General features: G+C 47.6%; 1 protein-coding gene across 1 annotated transcript; it reads right to left on the bottom strand.

The window, feature by feature from the left end:
* Positions 1-3,413: 3,413 nt before the first annotated feature.
* Positions 3,414-4,340, bottom strand: LOC130214764 (olfactory receptor 146-like). The gene has a single exon (XM_056446579.1). It carries the CDS (start codon positions 4,338-4,340, stop codon positions 3,414-3,416), a length of 927 nt encoding a protein of 308 aa, XP_056302554.1.
* Between the last annotated feature and the right edge of the window lie 17,744 nt (positions 4,341-22,084).

The following is a 22,084-nucleotide window of genomic DNA, read 5'->3' as shown; positions in this document are numbered from 1 at the left end:
AGAGCACTCTCTATGAGGCATGCCTGCCCTGAAGTGGAATCTATTTGCTGTGTGGTTATATTATCCTTTCTTCAGGATATGCTGGAGCAGAGGCTGTCACCCTCCACACTAAAGGTTTTACGTTGCTGCCATCTCTGCTCTTTAAGACTTGGCAGGTGGCAGCCTACTGAAAAAAACATAACCTCATTATCCGGTTCCTCAAATGTGTGAAGTGGTTAATTCCAACCCCCTTCTAATGCTCTCTTTGGTCTCATTGGTATTGATAAAGAGAGTCAAATATTCGGGCCAGCCTTCTCACATTTTCCTGAGACCCAGGCCCAGCTATTTGTCCAAGGCATGTTCCTACCACGCCCTTGAGAACATGTAGTGAACCTACAAGCGCTGCCTGGGGTGGAGACAGAACCAGCCCTTTCATTGCAGTTCGAGCTCTGTGATTTGATGTGACTGCACTTATTCTGCTCTGTTCATTGAGTTCCCTATCTGGTGAACCTTAGAGACTTGGTAGAGGAGCCAGGTGCTTGGCCAGGTGCAATGTACTGAATGTAATGTTCTGAACTTAAACACTACAAACTGAACTACACTGTTCCTATTTACTGTGACCTTTTATGTGAAGCTGCTTTGACACAATCTACATTGTATAAGCGCTATACAAATAAAGGTGAATTGAATGTCTGGTATGCCCGCTTGGTCTACCAGCTTGCTGAGGATCGGGGCCAGCTATGCATGATTCGCACTGGTGATCCCATATGGGTCAGTCAGCCACAGAGCATTCCCCCTTCTCAGGTGTAACCATGTCTTCCCTACCCACTAACCAGTTCATTATATGTAGCACTCCCCCTGGATAAGGCTAGCCCATCTGCTTATATTGTCATCAGGTCTCCCCAGTGGGTAGCAGGTGGCCTCCACAACATCCCTACTCTTCGTGACTGGCACACTTTCTCAATCTACTGTTGTATTTCTAAAGTCTCTAGTCTACAGTTACCTAGGTAAAAGATAATGTAAGACCACCTAAAAATATCTAAATTATTCCCATATTCAAGGGCTATGACACTGGAAAGTTTCACACTTGGTGATGCTTGTGCACTCACGCATTGCTTGGTAAACTTTTCACCAATTGTGCAATGGGCACAGCTGCTGTGGCATTTTGCTTACACTCCCCCAAAGTGTGTAGACACCACTTTGGAGGGAAACATCCTGGTTTTGTCCGTAACCCACATTCCATGATGAAGGAAACAGAGACATTGACTACATTTACATGGACACCAATAATCAAATTATTTGCCTTAATCTAATTAAGAGAATATTAAGATTAAGGTTTACATGAGTTATTTTTTAAATGTTACTTTCATGATCCCGTTTTACAGTTATAACACATAATTAGATTAAAGTCATTGCGTCACCGTGCTGTCCGCATTTCCTCCAGAGTTTCATGTAATTTCGGGTGTTTCATTATTAATTTGTCAACTTTAACTGTGATTTGGCACTTTCACTTTCATTCGGGCATGCCTCAGGTGACAAACGAGATATTGGATGCAACTATGAACTGCTGGAAGACTTGATTTAATGGAAGTTCATACCGCATGCTGAATGGAAGACTTGATTTAATGGAAGTTCATACCGCATGCTGAATGGAAGAAAAAAAACTGCATTTCATGATGCAGGGGTTTGTGGTCTGCACTGACTCGGTAGGGGCAAAGAGTGTCAAACAGCCGCGTGTGTGTGTGTTTGACTATCCTGTCGCAAACGCGGCAAAAAGCCCTACATGAAGGTAATAGTTCGATTGAGGTGTTTACATGCCTGCAACGCACTTCAATAATGCGACTAAAATTGGCATACTCCACATGTCTTAATACGATTTTTCTTTAGTTCGATTATGACCTTAATCTGATTAATCAAAAATCGCTGTTTACATGGTAGAGTCTTAATCAGAGTATTGTCTTAATCACATTAAAATCGCATTATTGGTGTCCATGTAAACGTAGTCACTGTGTTTTTGTTGCCACAGCAGCTGGGTCTCCATCTGAGAGCTGAGTGTTTAGCAATTCTTCTGAGAAGTCTGGCTTGCTCTCTTGCATGTGCTGGCTATATACTCACTATGAAAAAATAACATGTGGGAGCTGTGCTCTGCCAACTCTTAGGCATTTATTGGCCCACTATATTACTCTACAGAGTGACTGGTCATCTAGTAATCTCCTAAAGTGAATAGACACCATGTCTATTACACCATTATGGAAGTAACCAGGATGTTTTGCAAACACTTTAAACAACTAAGAGGTTTTGAATATCAGCTTACCATGTATTTATTAACTTAAATATATTTTGCAAATATGTATATGAATAGTTCTCAGTTCCTATCCTATAATTAGCTCCAATAATTTTGCATTTGTTTATTAATTGATGCTAAATCTATGTTGTTGTTTTTACTAGCAGTTATGATTAGGAATAGAGCAATAGGCTAGTGTAACTGCATTGTTTTAATAAAGCATTCATGCATTGACCTCACACATATAACCTGTACTATGGCTGCACCTGCCAGGACGTTTTTAGCAAGCCTAGTAAGCTTTATTAGCTTGCCCAGATTTGTCTGATTGTGGTTGGAGCTAAACTATGCAAGATATGCCTCTCCAGGATTGCTTTTGAGCACCCCTAGCACAGCGTGTTCATGATTTTGAAGGCATCATATTCTTATAGCAAAAAGAACACAGAACAAAGGGAGTTTTAACACAAGCCAAAGAGATCATGGATAAATCATGGTACATCACTGCTGTCCATAAATTTAAGTAGTACCACTTCATGAACGCCTTCATGCTCAGAAGGCCAAAAGATGGGACATGTAGAATCAATGACCTAAGACCCTGTAGTCTGGGACTTGTGTGATACTGTACTCCCACCTCACTTCACCTTAGTGTAAATGTAAATAGTGAAAATACATCTAGTAATTGTTGGAGTTGCTGCAAGTCATGGCATAGGCAAGTTCATGACTCTCAGTGTCCAGGTAGGGAGCAATAAAGGAGGAAGAATGGTGGGTCCCAAGAATTGGATTTGGCAACCACTGAATATATTTTGTTGCACCCTATTCATATAAGTAACAAAGATAGCACTGTCTGTTTAACCTTTTACTTAAATGTTCATATTTTTATTGTAAGTAGATTGTTTTGCTTATGGTAAGCCAAAATCAACATATTTTTGGCATTTATTTTCCCCCATGTATTATGTGTATACAACTTATTTTAAATTAATTTAAATTTCATGTAAATAATTATCATACAAATACTGAAACAACAAGAGTACAGAAAAAAGGTGCAAAATGCAGTTACATTACTAGTTTTCTCAGCCATATATTATTTGTTTAATTTTTAACATTCAATAAATCTTTTAACTATGTTATAAAAGTATATAATCAGCTGAAGGACTCACTTTCTACTCCATAATTTCACAACCTTTTGTCTAATCTCCTTGTTTTGCAAACCATATACTAAAGGATTTAATCCTGGTGGTACAACATGGAACATTATACTAGCTAGTTTCCTGTTGTCAGAGTATTCAGGAAAACGGTGAAGCAAAATAAAAGTGACTCCAGAAATTAACATGATTAAGTAAACAGCTAAATGAGTGCTGCAGGTTTTTATGGCTTTGCTGTTGAGGGCTTTGTTCTTGCTGGTTACACATACAGTAGCAATTTTGACATATGTTACAAATATGGATAATGCTGACATAATGAATACAACCACAGTATAAACAAGTCCATAAACATTATTAATTGACACATTTTCACAGGACAGTTTAAACAATGAGGCATTGTCACAGAAAGGGTTTTCAATTTTATACCTACAATGTGACAGACGTATAGTGAGGCCTAACATAATCGTCACCAAAAGAATGGCCAAGCTCCAAGCAATTGCTGAGAGTACAATGACCATTTTATTGGTCATTATAGCTGTATATCTCAGAGGATTACATATAGCTACATATCTGTCAAAGGCCATGATCATCAGTACATAGTGACATGCTGCTGTAAATATATGCACAAAATAAGCTTGAACAACACATTCCACATATGATATAAAACGTTCAGATGTTTCCCTTAAAATGTCCTGAAGTAAACGTGGCATAACAACTGTGGTCCCAATTATATCATTCAGTGGCAAGTTACAGAACAGAAAATGCATAGGCTCATGCAAATTCTTGTCTGTTGATATCAGAAATATAAGCCCAGCATTTGTTATCATTGCAAAGACATAAGCCAAGAGAAACATGATGAAAACAGGTTGTGATGACTGAGGTGTGACTTTCAGTCCCTCGACGAGGAGAATGCTGTTTGTGAATGTCAGGTTGTCCATGAGCACTGTACACAAACTCTTTCAACAGAACAACAAACAGATATTAATTACATATAATCATGTACATATCATACATTATCATTTCTTAAACTGCACATAAGCCTTCCTACTAATGCTAAGTAGAATCCAGCTATATTGAATTTTACTTTAGAAATATAACTGCAGCATCTTGCCTCGCTCTGTGGAATGTCCTCCCTGAAATGATTAGGATAAAACAATTAATGGTCCTTGCCTTTTAACATGTGGTTTATATAGAATATTTAACACTGTCATAACTCAACTGGGGAAAGCCAATTTTTGCATTTGTTGCCATGAGCAGTAAGGCTGTGTGTTTCTAGCAACACATGAGGTTGCTGCCTAATAAGTCTGAAATGTTATTTATAGTTTTTAAAGAAGCAAGTAATGAAAGAATATATAAAGAGAAATAAAATGCCAATTAAAATGATTAGAAAGTCTGTAGCCATAGCCAGAAACACCCTGGAGTTTTGACAGTAGGCTATGCCTAACAGTCTAGGTTTAATGAAAAATGGTACTGAATAGGATGCAAACATTAAAGAAAGATGTATTTTAGATTATATGGATTATACTTCCACGTAAATTGGGTTGAGTTGTTCCTATTTGAATTATATTACTGTTAGTTTGTTGTATGTGTCCATTGATGTACATTCACCAGCAACAACCCACATGGAAAGAACCTATATGAGGATGTATGCGCAGATATGAAACCTATATGCAGTATATATGCACATATATCATAACATATGTGCTGTATATATGTGTATATACGCCACATATAGGCAGAATTGAGGTGCATATATGTGCATATACAGGCCAAATAGGTCTCCTGTATTGCTTCTTCATATCCACATATAAGCCCTTTATGTTCATACATGATATGTCCTATGTAGCTCATATCTCACTTTGGCATCTGTCATGCATGATGCCTTGCCTATAGGTCATATTTTCTATTATCAAGGCAATAACTACATAGATAGCAGAGTAGCATTAATTCACTGTTGAAATTCTATCAGAATCATTATTTTGGTTGAGGTTTAATATTCAGCATTGAATTAAATTATGAATTAACTTTGATAGTTCAATCACTTCCCATTGTTGTAAATACTTACATCGAACCAATGTTGATAATTTACACAATTCTTAACACTGAAAATTATGGAGACCCGGAAGGGACGTAATGGTGGGGAAATAAATTGGTGGAAGAAAAAAAAAAAACTGAGTGATAGGAAAATTCAATTCAATTCAATTCAATTCAATTCAATTCAATTCACCTTTATTTGTATAGCGCTTATACAATGTAGATTGTGTCAAAGCAGCTTCACATAAAAGGTCATAGTAAATAGGAACAGTGTAGTTCAATTTGTAGTGTTTAAGTTCAGTTCAGTTTAGCTCAGTTCAGTGTGGTTTAATAATCACTACTGAGAGTCCAAATATTGAAGAGCAAATCCAACGATGCGCAGCTCTATAGATCCTGAACCATGCAAGCCAGTGGCGACAGCGGAGAGGAAAAAAAAACTTCACTAATGGCGGAAGTGAAGAAAAAAAACCTTGAGAGAAACCAGGCTCAGTTGGGCACGATCATTTTAATTTCTCCGCTGGCCAAACGTCTTGTGCAGAGCTGCAGTCTCAGTGGCGGAGACTGGAAGCTGGCCTCAGCGAAGACTCGTCTGTCTCTGGAGCGTCACAGGAATCAGTCTCATGTTCTCCACTCTTCCATGACCATCACAGTAGCTGCTCAGGATACGGCCTGGTCCAGGATATGGAAACCTTGGGATCATCTCATCGTTGGTCTTGGATTGAATCAGTGACTCTGCATAGTCTGAGGGCCTCGGGAAGAGTATCCCCAATTGGAAATGGAGAATAAAGAAAATAATTAGCGTAGCTGCTGTTCATAGTGTATATCAACAAGATGCAGAACCTGTGTGGAAGCCCGCTAAGTGGTGCACTAAGTGTGTGCTTTACTGAACAGATAGGTCTTTAATCTAGTTTTGAATTGGGAGAGTGTGTCTGAGCCTCGGACGTTATCAGGAAGGCTATTCCAGAGTTTAGGAGCTATAAATGAAAAGGCTCGACCTCCTTTACTTGACTTTGCTATTCTAGGTACTACCAGAAGCCCTAAGTTTTGAGACCTTAAAGAGCAAGTTGGATTGTAGCGAGACAGAAGATTGGTTAGATAAACAGGAGCTAGATTATTTAAAGCTTTATATGTAAGAAGCAATATTTTAAATTCAATATGAAACTTAACAGGCAGCCAGAGTAAGGAGGATAAAATTGGGGTGATGTGATCAGATTTTCTAGACCTGGTAAGAACTCTGGCAGCTGCATTTTGTACTAATTGAAGTTTGTTAATAGAGGATGCTGGGCAGCCAGCAAACAGTGCTGTGGTGGGGAGAGCGTGGCTGAACACCCGAAAGGGGGAGAGTGAGAGTGGAGACACCGGCGGCTGGTCAGTAGCCCAATCAGAAATAATTAATAACACCTGTTTTCTCTAGTGATTGGGTCGGAGAGACGCCTTAAGGGAGCGAGAGAGACCAGTCGAGAGAGAGAGAGAGCGAAGCAACAACCACCTTGAGGAGTTGTTGTTGATGCCCGGAAAAGAAATAAAAATAAAGAAATATTGTTACTACCTTACGCCGACCCTGTCTTCTTCTTCCCTCACAAAGAACCGTACAACAGTGGTGCCGAAACCCGGGAAGAAGAAGAGATCTCGCTGCCAAGATGACCACTCCGTCCACCAGTCCATTTGCGGAAGTGATCCAGGCGCTCGCGGTCCTCCACCGTGAACAGCACCAGGAACTCCTGGATGTCCGGGCTGAGCAGGAAGAGAGATTTAAAGTCCTGGTGGAGGCCCAGCGCGAGGACCGTGAGCTCGTCCGGAGTCTGCTGGACCGGGAGATCCAGCCCGCCGTAACATCAGCCACCCACCCTCCCATAACACTACACAAGATGGGGCCCACAGATGACCCGGAAGTCTTTCTCGACTTATTCGAGAAGATGGCTAAAGCGTGTGGGTGGCAGCGGGCCAATTGGCCGGTACGAGTCATCCCGCTGCTGTCGGGCGAAGCCCAGACCGCCGCACAGCAGCTACCGGCCGAGGATCTCCTGGACTATGCTCACCTGAAGCGAGCCATACTTCAGCCCTTCGTATTTGCCCAGCAGCTCCGTGACGCCTGCCGCAGATGGCTGGTACAGGATGACCGGACCATCGCCCAGGTCGTGGATGCCGTGGTACTGGAGCAGTTCATAGCCCGCCTTCCTTCCCGAACATCGGAATGGGTCCAGTGCCACCGGCCAGACGATCTGGACACGGCCATCCAGCTGGCGGAGGATCACCTGGTAGCGAGGTCCAGGGTCGGCGAAATAACCTCTCTCTCTCTCTCTCCCCCTGTCCCATCTCTGTCTCTCTCTCCTCCCACTCCCAGGCCCAGATCGCGGGGACCGCCCATCCCGGCGCCCAGGAGGCGAACCCCAGGCCCGGACCCTCAGCGCTTCACGCCTCGCTGGGGCGCTTATCGGGATCGGGAGGGGGACGCCCGAACTATGGGCGGGTTTCAGGCCCCGACAGGTCTCTCTCCGGCCCAATCGGTTGGTCCTGCTGGCCCCGGGGGTGTAACGGGAAGGTCTGGGCCGGCGTGTTGGCATTGCGGGGGGGAGGATCATGCCCCAGAGAACTGCTCCGTAATGGAGGTGGGGGCATTGATCCGCCTGCCCGACGCGCCAGCCGTCGCCCCCGGTCGCAATGGGCTGTATCAAATACCAGTGAGTATTAAGGGGGATACCTATCAGGCCTTGGTGGATTCAGGCTGTAACCAAACCTCCATCCACCAATGCTTGGTGCAACGCTCGGCATTGGATAAGAGCCGCACGGTGCAGGTAAGGTGTGTGCACGGAGAGGTAAGACACTATCCGCTAACGGCTATGAAAATTCAATTCAGGGGGAAAAAGCATAATGTGGAGGTAGCGGTTAATCCACACCTCAAACACCCGCTAATCCTGGGGACGAATTGGCCTGATTTTAACAAATTACTGGAAATCTTAAGCGCGGGTGTGTCTTGGAAAAATAAATCGCCGAATAGGGGGCGGGTCGCTCAGCTGGGGGAATCCCAAGTGATGACGTCACGCGCTGACTCAGGGGCAGGGCCGGGAATTTCCCGGTGGAAAGACTTTCCCCTGGAGCAGTCGCGTGACGACACGCTGAGACATGCACTGGAAAGAGTGCAGGTCATTGATGGGAGAATCCTCCAGCCTGATCGACCCCTGTCCTATCCGTATTTTAAGATTATTAATGACAGGGTGTATCGAGTGACCCAAGACACTCAAACAAAGGAAGATACAACCCAATTATTAGTACCAAAGAGCCGCCGGGAAATGCTTTTCCAGGCGGCTCACTCGAATCCCATGGCCGGACATTTAGGTCAAGCGGCCACTCTAAATCGCCTCATGACCCGATTCTTTTGGCCGGGCATTCACGGGGATGTTAGCAGATGGTGCGCTGCATGCCGTGAATGTCAACTGGTGAACCCACCGGCCACATCAAAAGCGCCATTGCGCCCTTTACCAATCATGGAGATCCCCTTCGAGAGAATTGGTATGGATCTCATCGGGCCATTAGAGCGATCCGCACGCGGGCACCGCTTTGCATTAGTCCTAGTGGATTATGCAACGCGATACCCGGAAGCAGTAGCGCTCCGGAACATCTCAGCAAAGAGTGTTGCGGAAGCTCTGTTTAGTCTGATCTCCCGAGTGGGGATCCCCAAGGAGATCCTCACTGATCAAGGCACCGCGTTCATGTCACGCACACTACGCGAACTTTACGGATTATTGGGCATTAAATCGATTCGCACCAGCGTCTATCACCCACAAACAGACGGGCTGGTGGAAAGGTTTAATCGCACGCTTAAATCAATGATCCGTAAATTCGTTCACGAGGACGCGAAAAATTGGGATAAGTGGTTGGAGCCCTTATTATTTGCTGTGCGGGAGGTTCCCCAAGCCTCCACGGGGTTTTCCCCCTTCGAGCTTCTCTACGGCAGACAGCCCCGTGGGGTTTTGGATGTTGTTAGAGAGGTTTGGGAGGACGAGCCTTCACAAAGCAAAAACGAAATTCAATATATCCTGGACCTACGAGCAAAACTCCACACACTGGGGCGGCTCTCTACGGAGAATTTGCTCAAGGCCCAGGAGGAACAACGCAGGCGATATGATAAGGGCACTAAACTACGAAAATTCACAAAGGGAGATAAAGTCCTTGTACTGCTGCCTTCTTCCAGTTCCAAATTACTCGCCAAGTGGCAAGGGCCGTTTGTGGTCACACGACGAGTTGGCGATCTTGATTATGAGGTGGTGCGAACGGACAGGAGGGGAGCACGTCAAATTTATCATATTAATTTATTAAAACTGTGGAGGGAGCCGGAGGAGGTGATGCTGGCGGCACTTGTTACCAGCGAGGATGACCTGGGACCGGAGAGTGTTAGCCGGAATGGGGCAAACACCCTGGTCGCCGGGGGTGACCATCTTTCGCCCGCTCAGCTCACCGATGTCCGGCGCCTCCAAATTGAATTTGCAGACGTGTTCTCCACCCTACCCGGGCGCACTAACTTAATTCAGCACCACATCGAGACCGAACCGGGCGTGGTCGTAAGGACCCGACCGTATCGCTTGCCTGAACACAAAAAAAAGGTGGTTCAGGATGAATTAAGAAAAATGCTGGAAATGGGTGTAGTAGAAGAATCCCGCAGTGACTGGGCCAGCCCGATCGTTTTGGTACCCAAAACAGATGGGTCGGTCCGGTTTTGTGTGGATTATCGCAAATTAAATGCTGTGTCGAAATTCGACGCGTATCCAATGCCGCGGGTTGACGAATTGCTCGACCGGTTAGGCGCTGCTCGCTATTATTCGACATTGGATCTGACAAAAGGCTATTGGCAGATACCCCTAACTCCTTTATCCCGTGAAAAAACGGCCTTCACGACGCCGTTTGGTTTACACCAATTTGTGACGCTTCCGTTCGGGTTGTTCGGGGCACCGGCCACGTTCCAGCGCCTGATGGACAAAATACTGGCCCGTCACTCGGCATATGCCGCTGCCTATCTGGATGATATAATCATATACAGTAATGATTGGCAGCGGCATATGCAACATGTGCGGGCGGTGTTAACGGCGCTGAGGCGGGCCGGGCTTACGGCCAACCCGAGGAAGTGCGCGGTTGGGCGTGTGGAGGTGAGGTATCTGGGCTTCCACTTGGGCCATGGGCAGGTGCAGCCCCAAATTGATAAAACTGCAGCAATTGCAACTTGTCCAAGACCCAAGACCAAAAAGGAGGTAAGACAGTTTTTGGGTCTGGCGGGATATTACAGACGGTTTATACCAAATTATTCGGACCTCGTCAGCCCCCTGACTGATCTTACTAAAAAGGGGGAACCAGATACTGTCCAATGGTCGGAGCAGTGCCAACAGGCCTTCACCGAGGTTAAGGCTGCACTTTGCGGGGGGCCGCTATTGCACGCTCCTAACTTTGCTCTCCCCTTTCTTTTACAAACAGATGCATCTGAACGGGGTCTGGGGGCGGTTCTCTCCCAGGAGGTTGAGGGTGAGGAGCGCCCGGTGCTGTACATCAGCCGGAAACTGTCCAACCGGGAGGCTAGGTACAGCACCATAGAAAGGGAGTGTTTGGCGATACGGTGGGCGGTCCTCACCCTCCGGTATTATCTCCTGGGGCGAGAATTCGTCCTCTGTTCGGACCATGCTCCCCTCCAGTGGCTCCACCGCATGAAGGATACCAACGCGCGGATCACCCGTTGGTATCTCGCTTTACAACCATTTAAATTCAAGGTGGTCCACAGGCCGGGCGCGCAGATGGTCGTGGCTGACTTCCTCTCCCGGGCGGGAGGGGGGGGAGGGGGGCCGCAGGCCGGACGGCTGCCCGGCCTGAGACGGGCGGTGGGGGTATGTGGTGGGGAGAGCGTGGCTGAACACCCGAAAGGGGGAGAGTGAGAGTGGAGACACCGGCGGCTGGTCAGTAGCCCAATCAGAAATAATTAATAACACCTGTTTTCTCTAGTGATTGGGTCGGAGAGACGCCTTAAGGGAGCGAGAGAGACCAGTCGAGAGAGAGAGAGAGCGAAGCAACAACCACCTTGAGGAGTTGTTGTTGATGCCCGGAAAAGAAATAAAAATAAAGAAATATTGTTACTACCTTACGCCGACCCTGTCTTCTTCTTCCCTCACAAAGAACCGTACAACAAGTGCATTACAGTAGTCCAGCCTAGAAGTCATAAAAGCATGGACTAGCTTTTCTGCATCTGAGATGGATAGCATAATTCGTAACTTAGCGATATTTCTCAGATGAAAGAAAGCAGTTTTTGTGACATGGGATATATGATTTTTAAAAGTTAAATTGCTGTCTATTATGACACCCAGATCTTTTATAGTAGAGCTAACGCTAAATTTGTATCCCTCTAATTGTAGGTCGAGTTGTGAGATTTGCTGTGTACAGGATTTAGGCCCAATAAGTAATAATTCTGTTTTGTCTGAGTTTAAGAGAAGATAATTGTTGGTCATCCAGTCTTTAACATCTTTAATACACTCAGTTAGCTAGGACAGATTAGACGTCTCGTCAGGTTTGAGGCACCCCGTATTTTACTGGGCTGATTTGTGAAGGCTGTCCATTAATATTCACAAACTGGTAACGGTCAGCTAAGTGTGACTTAAACCATTGTAGGGCCTGTACCTGGACACCTGTAGACTTTAAGCGATTAATAAGGATACCATGGTCAATGGTGTCAAATGCCGCACTAAGATCGAGTAGAACTAATAGCGAGATGCACCCTTTGTCAGCAGCTAAGAGTAAATTGTTGGTTATTTTCACTAATGCAGTTTCTGTACTGTGATGAGCTCTGAAACCTGACTGAAACACTTCAAAAACATTGTTCGTCTGCAGAAAGGAGCATAATTGAGCAGAAACAACTTTTTCTAGTATTTAATAATAAATAAGCTTATAATAATTATAATAATTATAATTATAATAATAATTTAATAATAAATAGGCCTATAATTAGCTAAGTTGCTGGGGTCCAATTGTGGTTTCTTAATAATAGGTTTAATAACAGCTAACTTGTAAGGATTTGGAACATGGCCTAAAGATAAAGAAGAGTTGATAATGTTAAGAAGAGGTTCTCCTATAACAGGTAGCAATTCTTTCAGTAACTTTGTTGGAATTGGGTCCAATATACACGTAGCTGGTTTAGAGCTATTTATAATTTTGTCTAGCTCTTCCTGTTCTATGATTTTAAAGCACTGTAGGTTATTTATATTCAGTGGCGTGTTTACTGGATCTGAAGTATAAGGCGGTGCAGAAAGTTTAATATCTCCTATTTTCTGTCTAAAGCCTTCTATTTTATCACTGAAAAAATTCATGAAGTCATCACTACTAATTTGCGGTGGAACATTTTGTTCCAAAGATGACCGGTAATTTGTTAATTTAGCGATGGTGTTAAATAAGAATCTAGGATTGTTATGATTATTTTCTATCAGTTTGCGGAGGTGCTCAGCCATGGCAGATTTTAAAGGCCTCCTATAGCTGGACATACTGTCTTTGTACGCAATTTTCAGACTTCTAAATTAGTTTTTTTCCATTTACATTCCAGGGCACGGGTTGCTGTTTTGAGAGCGCGGGTATGACTATTATACCATGGTGTAGTTTTATTCTCTCTAGCCTTTTTTAGTTTGATGGGTGCCACAGTATTTAGAGTGCTAGTAAAGATGGCATCCATACTGCTGGTTACTACATCAAGGTCATTTGCGTTTGCGGGTGCATTTCGAAGTAGAGAAAGATCAGGTAAGTTATTTATACATTCATCTTTGGTGGATGGAACAATAGTTCTACTAGGGCGATATATCGGAGCGGATCTGCTAATTTCAGGTAAACACAGCTTATATAGTAAGAGGTAGTTGTCTGTAATATCATTACTTTGTGGTATAATGTCTACATCAATGACCTCAATTCCATAAGACAGAATTAGATCTAGTGTATGCTTTAGGCGATGGGTTGGACCAATAACATTTTGCTTTATCCCTAGTGAAAGTAGTAAGTCCATAAACGCGAGCCCTAATGTGTCGTTAGCATCATCTATGTGGATGTTAAAGTCTCCTACAATTAGTATTTTATCAGTTTTAACTAATAAGTCAGAAATAAAATCAGAAAACTCTTTTAGAAAATTGACATAGGGTCCTGGGGGTCTATATGTGGTGATTAGAGCAAGAGATAACATAGGTTTTTGCATAGTGTTTGGAAGAACAACATTAAGCGCTAATACTTCAAAGGAGCTAAACATAAGTCCGTTTCTTTGATTAACATTAAGAATATCACTAAAGATTGATGCAACGCCACCACCACGACCAGTTTGACGAGCCTCTCGTTTATATAAGAATCCTGGAGGAGTTGCTTCATTTAAACTAATATAGTCATTTTGTTTCAGCCAGGTTTCAGTGAGACAGAGTGCATTAAATAAGATTGTTATCTGTTATTATTTCATTTATGATAAGCGCTTTAGGTGCTAGTGACCTGATGTTTAGGAGACCAAGCTTCATGAAATTTGTATTTTCACTTTTTAGTGGTTTTTCTGGTTTAATTCTTAATAGATTATTTCTGGAGCACACAGTACGTTTGTTTCTTGATCTAATAATGCGAGGAACAGACACAGTCTCTATGGGGTTAGCTAGGTATGTTTTACTGATATTTATGTGGGACGAATAGGAGTCTGTATGGCTAAATTGTGAATTTTGTGAATTTTTACTTACTAGTCAGATAGAGACAGAGAGTCAATGCAAAGACGCAAACAGACATTTTGCGCTGCTGTTAGCATGAACGAGGTGGAATGAATGACATGATTCACACGTTGAAGCAGAACGAATTCAGAGTTTTGCGCGTTTGACACGCTTAATGTGCAAATCGTTCGAGTTGGAAAATCTGAACTTTAGCGAACATTCGTGTCACATTAACCATTTGGGAGCTTGCTCTAGTATGGGTGTGATTATGACTCAGCACCTATTTTTGGTGTCCTGAGGGGAAATCCTCCTGTTGACACTGGACAATAGTTCATAAAACTGGGCTTGGCTCAGTCTAAAGCACTGCTGAAAACGCTACGGTTACTAAAGTAACCCTTCGTTCCCCGAGGGGGGGAACGGAAATGCTATGTGGAAACTTCCACTATGGGGATTTCGTCAGAATCCAATCATCTGAAAGAGTATAAAAACGGGCCAATGAAATGCCAATGAGTTGGCAGCGTCAGCGTGCACAGCTGGCGTCAATGACAATCAGTCATGCTATAAAGACGCAGCCAGTGCCATGCTCGACATCCTTTTCTAGCTGAAGAGACTTTCACGCTCAACAGCTAAGGGACAATCGTTGTGGCGAAGGAACATAGCATTTCCGTTCCCCCCCTCGGGGAACGAAGGGTTACTTTAGTAACCGTAGCGTTCCCCTTCGGATGGGGAACTCCAATGCTATGTGGAAACTTCCACTATGGGGAAATCTATGGAAAACGCCACAACGAAAGAACCTTACTGCGCCCCTGGCGAAGGGTGTGCCACGCAGTAGAGCAAGCGCACCTACAACGCCCCGAGACACAGTCTTCCAACGTGTCCCCTGGCCCTCACTTACCTGTTCAGAAACGGTTATATTTTTCGGGGAGTCGCAATAACCCAGTAAAAAGGTTTTGATACGACAGTACGTTGGGAAAGCGTTCAGTCCCGATAGGGAGGACGCTGCGGAGCTCACCTGCTACCCAGAGGGGAGACCTGGTGACAATCTATGGACCAGCCCAGAGATGGGGGGGGGGTCCTAGCATAAGGATGGTTAGCGGGGAGGGAAGACACGAGCCTGCCCTAGAAGGGGGGACTATACCGTGGCTGAGTGAACGTATGGGATCGCCAGCGGGGATCACACATAGCAGGCACCTATACCCAGAACGCGGGCTGACCAGCGGGCATGCCGACAACGTAACGGGCCAACACCTGACTCCTCCGCTGAGTCAGGTGCTGGGGGCCTCGGAGGAACTCTGCAGGGTTCGCCAAAGAAATGGGGAACTAAACTGACAAAGCTGAAAAAGCGCACGTATCTCCGGGTTAGGGAGAGTGGCGCAGCAAGCGTGTTTCGACACCTCAACCGAATCGTTTCCTCAATCACCAAGGGTTGCCTAATACCCTTGAGGAAACCGGCTCCACTCGCAGATTGTAACCTTGCAAATGTATTGGGTGTCACCCAACCCGTAGCTCTACAAATGTCTGTCAGAGAGGCGCCGCGTGCTAACGCCCAGGAGGATGCGATGCTTCATAGTGGAGTGCGCTCTCACCCCCGGGGGACACGGCTCACCCTGGCCCAAAGGCGAGGGAGATGGCATCCACTATCCAGTGGGCCAACCTCTGTTTAGATACGGCACTTCCCATCTGCCGACCACTGTAATGGACAAAGAGCTGGTCAGAGGATCTAAGACTCTGAGTGTGGTCCCCATATATTCGCAAAGCGCGAACAGGACACAACAATGAAAGGGCTGGGTCTGCCTCCTCCGTGGGCAGCGCTTGCAGGCTCACTACCTGATTGTTAAAACGACGTGGTAGGAACCTTGGGCACATAGCCGGGCCGGGGTCTCAGGACAACGTGAGAGTAGGCCGGCCCGAATTCTAGGCACGAGTCACTGACCGAAAATGCCTCCAGGTACCTAACCCTCTTAACCGATGCCAACACGACCAGCAGAGCTGTCTTCAAGGACAGAAATCTCAAGGATACTGAGTCGAGTGGTTCGAAGGGATCCCCACGTAGGCTCGTAGCACTACCGCGAGATCTCAAGAGGGTATGAGAGGGGGGCGGGGGAAAACATCCGCCTCGCACCTCTGAGGAACTGGATGATGAGGTTATGCCTCCCCACGGTGCCGCCATCCCCGCATCATGATGAGCGGAGATGGTGGCCACGTAAACCCTCAGTGTGGAGCGCGACAGCCTTCGCTCCACCTGTCCTGAAGGAAAGAAAGCACAACACTGATCTGGCAAGATCGGGGGTCTTCTCGGCGAGAAGCGCACCACTCAGTGAATAGTCTCCACTCCAGGGCGTAGGCATGCCTCGTAGAGGGTGCACTAGCCTGAGTGATGGTATTAACCACCGCCACCGGTAGGTTACCTAAGTCTTCCTCGTCGCGTCTTATGGACCCCACGTGGAGGTTCCACAGAACTAAGCGAGGGTGCCAGATGGTGCCCTGTCCCTGAGAGAGTAGGTCCTCTCTCAAAGGGACTCGCCAGGGGGGGCGTCGCGAGGAGGGAGAGTTCTGATATCCAGGTCCGGTTGGGCCAGGGGCGCAACTAGCAAGACCTGCCCCTCGTCCTCCCTGACCTTGCACAGAAACTGCGCGAGTAGGCTCACTGGGGGGAGTGCATACTTACGCATGACTCGGGGTGGAGTCGCCATTCTCCCGGGGAAGGAGCTGCCGTGAGAGCCCATTGGCCGCACGGTAGAGCCCATCCGCGGTGTGAATAGCAAGCAGCGACTTCAGCCGCGTATGACTCCAGAGGAGCAGACGGCGAGCGAGCTGAGACATGCAGCGGGAGCGTATACCCCCCATCCGGATGGAATGCGCTACCGCGGCCGTGCTGTCCGTCCTGACCAGCACGTGTTGCCCCCTCAGCACCGGTAAAAAGCGGCGCAGAGCGAGAAACACTGCCAACAGCTCTAGGCAGTTGATATGCCAATGCAGCTGGGTTCCCCTCCACAGGTCCGCAGCAGCATGCCCGCTACACACGGCCCCCTCACCCCATACTGGAGGCATCTGCCGAAACGACAGCCTGCCTGGACGCCTGACCTAGGGGCACACTGGCCCGTAGGAAGGAGGGGTCCTTTCCAGGGGGTGCGGGTGCGGTGACACAGCGCAGTGACAGTCACTCGGTGTGTGCCCGCGTGCCATGCGCGTCTGGGGACCCGATCGTGAAGCCAATGCTGTTGTGGTCTCATATGGAGCAATCAGAGCGGCGTGGCCGCGGCTACGGATGCCATATGCCCCAGGAGCCTCTGAAATAATTTCAGGGGGACCACTTTTTTTCCTGTCGAACTCTCTCAGACAGTTCAGCATTACCTCGGCGCACTCTCGTGAGAGGCGCGCCTCCATAGTGATCGAGTCCAGCTCCAACCCGAGAAAGGAGATGCTCTGCACGGGGGCGAGCTTGCTCTTTTCTCGGTTGACCTGAAACCCCAACGGGCGGAGGTGCCGGAGCACCTTGTCTCTGTGCATAATCAATTGCTCCCGAGAGTGGACTAAAAATCAGCCAGTCATCGAAATAATTGAGCGTGCGGATGCCGGCGAGCCGAAGGGGCGCGAGGGCACCCTCCGCGAGGTTGGTGAAAACTCGCGGAGACAGAGAGAGCCCGAAGGGGAGGACCTTGTATTGCCACGCTCGACCTTCAAACGCAAACCGCAGAAACTGCCGGTGGCGTGGAAGTGTGGAGATATGAAAATACGCGTCCTTCAGATCTATTGCTGCAAACCAATCCTGAGGACGAACGCATCGCTTGATGCGCATCTGCGTAAGCATTTCGGAGCGCAGCCAGTGAAGGCAGCGGTTCAAAATGTGCAGATATAGGATTGGCCATAGCCCATCGCTCTTTTTTGGACACGATGAAGTGCGGGCTGTAAAACCCGCGCTCCATCTCGGCTGGAGGGCCGGCTCGATTGCGTCCTTCGCCAGGAGGACAGCAATCTCCTCTCGCAAGACAGGGGCGGACGCAGGACTGACCCTGGTCGCCCGTGAACCTGGGACGCCGTTTCGCGAACTGAATCGCATAGCCGAGTCTGGTCGTATGGATGAGCCATTGCGATGGGCTGGCCCGCGCTAACCAGGCAGGCAGAGCCCCCGCAAATGGTCCCACCCGCACGAACGCTGACGTGCCAGCGGCGGGGCAGCGTGGAGTGAGTGGGCTCATCCGGGGAGCGCTGGGGTCCCACAGGAGAGCAGGAGAGGAGATGTTCTCGTCTCGCACTCAAACTCCAGGAGAGGGGCTGGGAGTGGAGAGAAAGGAGACCGTTCTCTCGCGCTCCATGAGCCATTGGCGAAATGCACCGATCCTGCGAGCTGGAAGGCATAGCGTCCCAGACTGGCAGTGTTCGGGCTGTCACATCCGGAGGAGGGGAAAAGTGCTCTTTCACTGAGGATTTTGATGGCGTTTTTTTTTTTTTTACGCCTTTAAATAACGTGCCCCGCCCTCCAGCGGGGAAAGAGCAAATTCCCTCCTCCCCAGATGGCCCGCCTCAGGGACGCTTCGCGGTCCGTTTTACCGAACTTAGCGGCGCCCTGGGCGGGGGACGCTGGTTGCCTGCGCGATGCTCGGCGCAGCCGCGTGGCCGGAGGCGCAGGCAGGGGCGGCGAAGCAAAGCTGCGGGCGGGCGTCCTCGGCGAAAAAGCAGTGGATGTGGATGGCTCGGCGGGGGGGAGCGGTCATACAATCCCGCCGATAGAGACCTCGCCCATCGCCTCCGACTGCTTTATCACCGGCGTGAATTCCTGGGCGAATTCACCGCCAGTGTCGCCGAACAGACCAGCCTGGGATATGGGTGAGTTAAGAAAGCGAACTTTGTCAACGTCACGCACATCACCAGGTTTAGCCTGAGGTGGCATTCCTGGATCACGGATGTGATCATCGTCCTTCCCAGGGCACACACAGCCGACTTTTTTTTTTTTTTTTTTTGTAAGAGCATAGTCGGTTGCGGTGCGGAGCGCATGCTCAGTCCTGGGTCAGAACCATCCTCGCGCAGCCGGGCCAGCGCCTGCGCTTGGTAGCGCTGGTAGGTGGCCATAGCGTGCACGGTGAGGGGGAAGGCGCACGCAGCACACTGCGTGAGCCTACTGTGCCCATCCAGGAAGAAGGGGATGGGGAGGCTTAGAAGGTCTCGCCTTCATCCTCCACATCCACCCCTCTAATCGGTCCGGCCGCGGGGCTGGGGGATAAACCATCTCCAGAGCCACGGCCGAAGCAGCCTGGGGAAGCACAGCCGCAAAGTCTGCTGCTGGATTCGACGCCGCGCTCAAAGTCCCGGAGGGAGCGAGCGGGTTCGAATCCTCGTCAGACCTTGACAGCCCAACCTCCAAGGATGGTGAGGATGGAAGCGCACGCAGATCGGGCAGAAAAAAGTGCCCTCAGGACTGCGTGAGTTCACTGTGCACTTCCGGGAAGAAGGGGATGGGAGGCTTTGAAGGTCTTGCCTCCTTATATCCTCCACATCACACCCATCTAGTCGGTCCGGCCGCAGGGCTGGGGGATAAACCATCACCAGACCCACGGCCGAAGCAGCCCGAGAAAGCACGGCCATCACGTCTGCTTTTTAGATGCTAACGCCGCGCTCTCCACCCCGGAGGGAGGGAGCGAGCGGGCTCGCATCCTCATCAGACAATGACAGCCCATCCTCCGATGCAGCGATGGACATCTGACCCCCGGTGTCATCAGGTGAGAGAGCGACCATCCAAGGACGGAGCGCTTCTCTTCACCTGAAGCTTGGATGGAGCGCGTGGAGGAGCGAGAGGTCCACGGCCCGGGGGCGGCGGATTTACTCTCACTGAAACCCTCAGATCTGCCCGAGTGCCAACCGCAGTGCGGGGGACAACTGGGGTGGGTGGCTCTTTTGCAAGAGCGAGCCGCGATCTTAACTGCGCAACAGACATGACATCAGTGATGGCATGCACTGCCCGCGAGCACCGCATTAACATGCTGGACCCCCAGACATGAAACGCTGTGCTCGTGCCCATCATCCGGGGATAGGAAATCACAGCATCCAGAAACGCACGGTCGGAGTGACGTCTTGAAAAAGACGCGCTGCACGACCGTGTTGCTCTTTTAGGAAAGCTTTTTTCCTATATACAAACCGCTCTTGGAGGACCGGACCCAAAGGACGCCAGACAAGGGAGAAATACCCAGCTCGACCATCTGCCACTGCGTATACGCGCTCTGGACCGGGAGAAGCTGCTTCTCGATCTCTCTCTGTAGACACAGGTTGGAGATACCCTCAAAGACTCTCTCAGAAGCTTCGTGAAAGGCTCTGAAAGCGAAAGGATGTCGAGCATGGCACTGGCAGCGTCTTTATAGCATGACTGATTGTCATTGATGCCAGCTGTGCACGCTGACGCTGCCAACTCATTGGTATTTCATTGGCCCGTTTTTATACTCTTTCAGATGATTGGATTCTGACGAAATCCCCATAGTGGAAGTTTCCACATAGCATTGGAGTTCCCCATCCGAAGGGGAACTTCTATCATCCAGGTATAGTTTCTGAAGGAGTTTATAAACTGACAGAGCTTGGTGCACATCGTAAAGGATCCAGTAGTCTAAGACACATGCCAAGTAAATCTACAGTTTTTCAGCCATCCCACAGCATATACACAGCTACTCTCTCAATAAAATCCATGTTAGCCATAAGCAATGAGACTAGAGTCAGCGGGCAGACAGAAGCCCTGCCCATAATGCAAATCTGCATCTATTGTGAAGTGAATATGATGTGCGAATGAAGCAATTAAACTCAAAATGTCCTGCTCCTTGCCCAACAGGCGTCGTCCAAGCTCTTTGCCTTGCCAGCCCCAGTCTGGCTCCAGCCAGGCTTGCTGGCTTCAGGCCAAATTGGAAACACCTGGGCTTGCTGCCGGTGTTCCAGACCTGCTGGACCTAACATGGTCTGACTCCTCCAGCTCCACCCTGGTCCCCTGCCATGAATCTTGTTCCTACTGTCCTGCCCTACCAGGGTTTCTGAACATTGTGACCCTTCATACCTTTGCACTCCCTTCCCTTCCTTGATTGTTTTGCTGGGTCTGACCTGGCTACCCTTCATCCCTTCCTGGTTTCTTGTCTATTCACTTTTTTGTCTTGTGTTGTCTGTCACTATTCTTTAATTACAGGGAAATTATCCAGATTTCACTATTCTTTTCGATCAATTCATTTTGTTAGTTTAATAGCATGCATTTGCTTTTCAAATTATTTTCCAAAAGTTTGACTTCTCTTTCTTCAGTCTCCTTAATTGTTTGTTCACAATAATATAGTGATCTCATTCCGTCATTTTCTTTTCAGCGTAGTCCCTTTTTATTAATCCGGGGCGCCACAGTGGAATGAACCGCCAACTTATCCAGCACGTTTTTATGCAGCGGATGCCCTTCCAGCCACAACCCATCTCTGGGACACAACCATACACACTCATACACTATGGACAATTTAGCCTACCCAATTCACCTGTACCGCATGTCTTTGGGGAAACCGGAGCACCCGGAGAAAACCCACGCGAATGCAGGGAGAGCATGCAAACTCCAGACAGAAACGCCAACTGACCCAGCCGAGGCTTGAACCAGCGACCTTCTTGCTGTGAGGCGACAGCATTACCTACTGCACTGCCTCCTTGTTGCTCTGTTATTTATTATTGTACGTTACATTATTGTAGACCATTGTATTGTTTGTTCACTTGTACTTCTTTTATGTTTTTACTGTTTTAAATGACTTCTTTCTTTTTCGCTTGCAGTGAGTCAAAACTCATATTCTCTTTTCTCATTTTTTTTCTCTTTTCCAGGTAATAAGTGTATACAACTTAGATTTAAACTAGATTATATATGAGGTAAACAACTCCCACACAAAAACATCTGATAACTTCTGAAAATAACATGAGTACAGAACAAAGTTTGTACTGTTGTAGTGCTACAGTTTATCTTAGGTAAA

The sequence above is a fragment of the Danio aesculapii genome, chromosome 21, assembly GCF_903798145.1.
Source record: "Danio aesculapii chromosome 21, fDanAes4.1, whole genome shotgun sequence".
Taxonomy (NCBI): domain Eukaryota; kingdom Metazoa; phylum Chordata; class Actinopteri; order Cypriniformes; family Danionidae; genus Danio; species Danio aesculapii.
The sequence above is the reverse complement of the archived record's forward strand: the minus strand, read 5'-3'. Positions and strand labels throughout refer to the sequence as shown.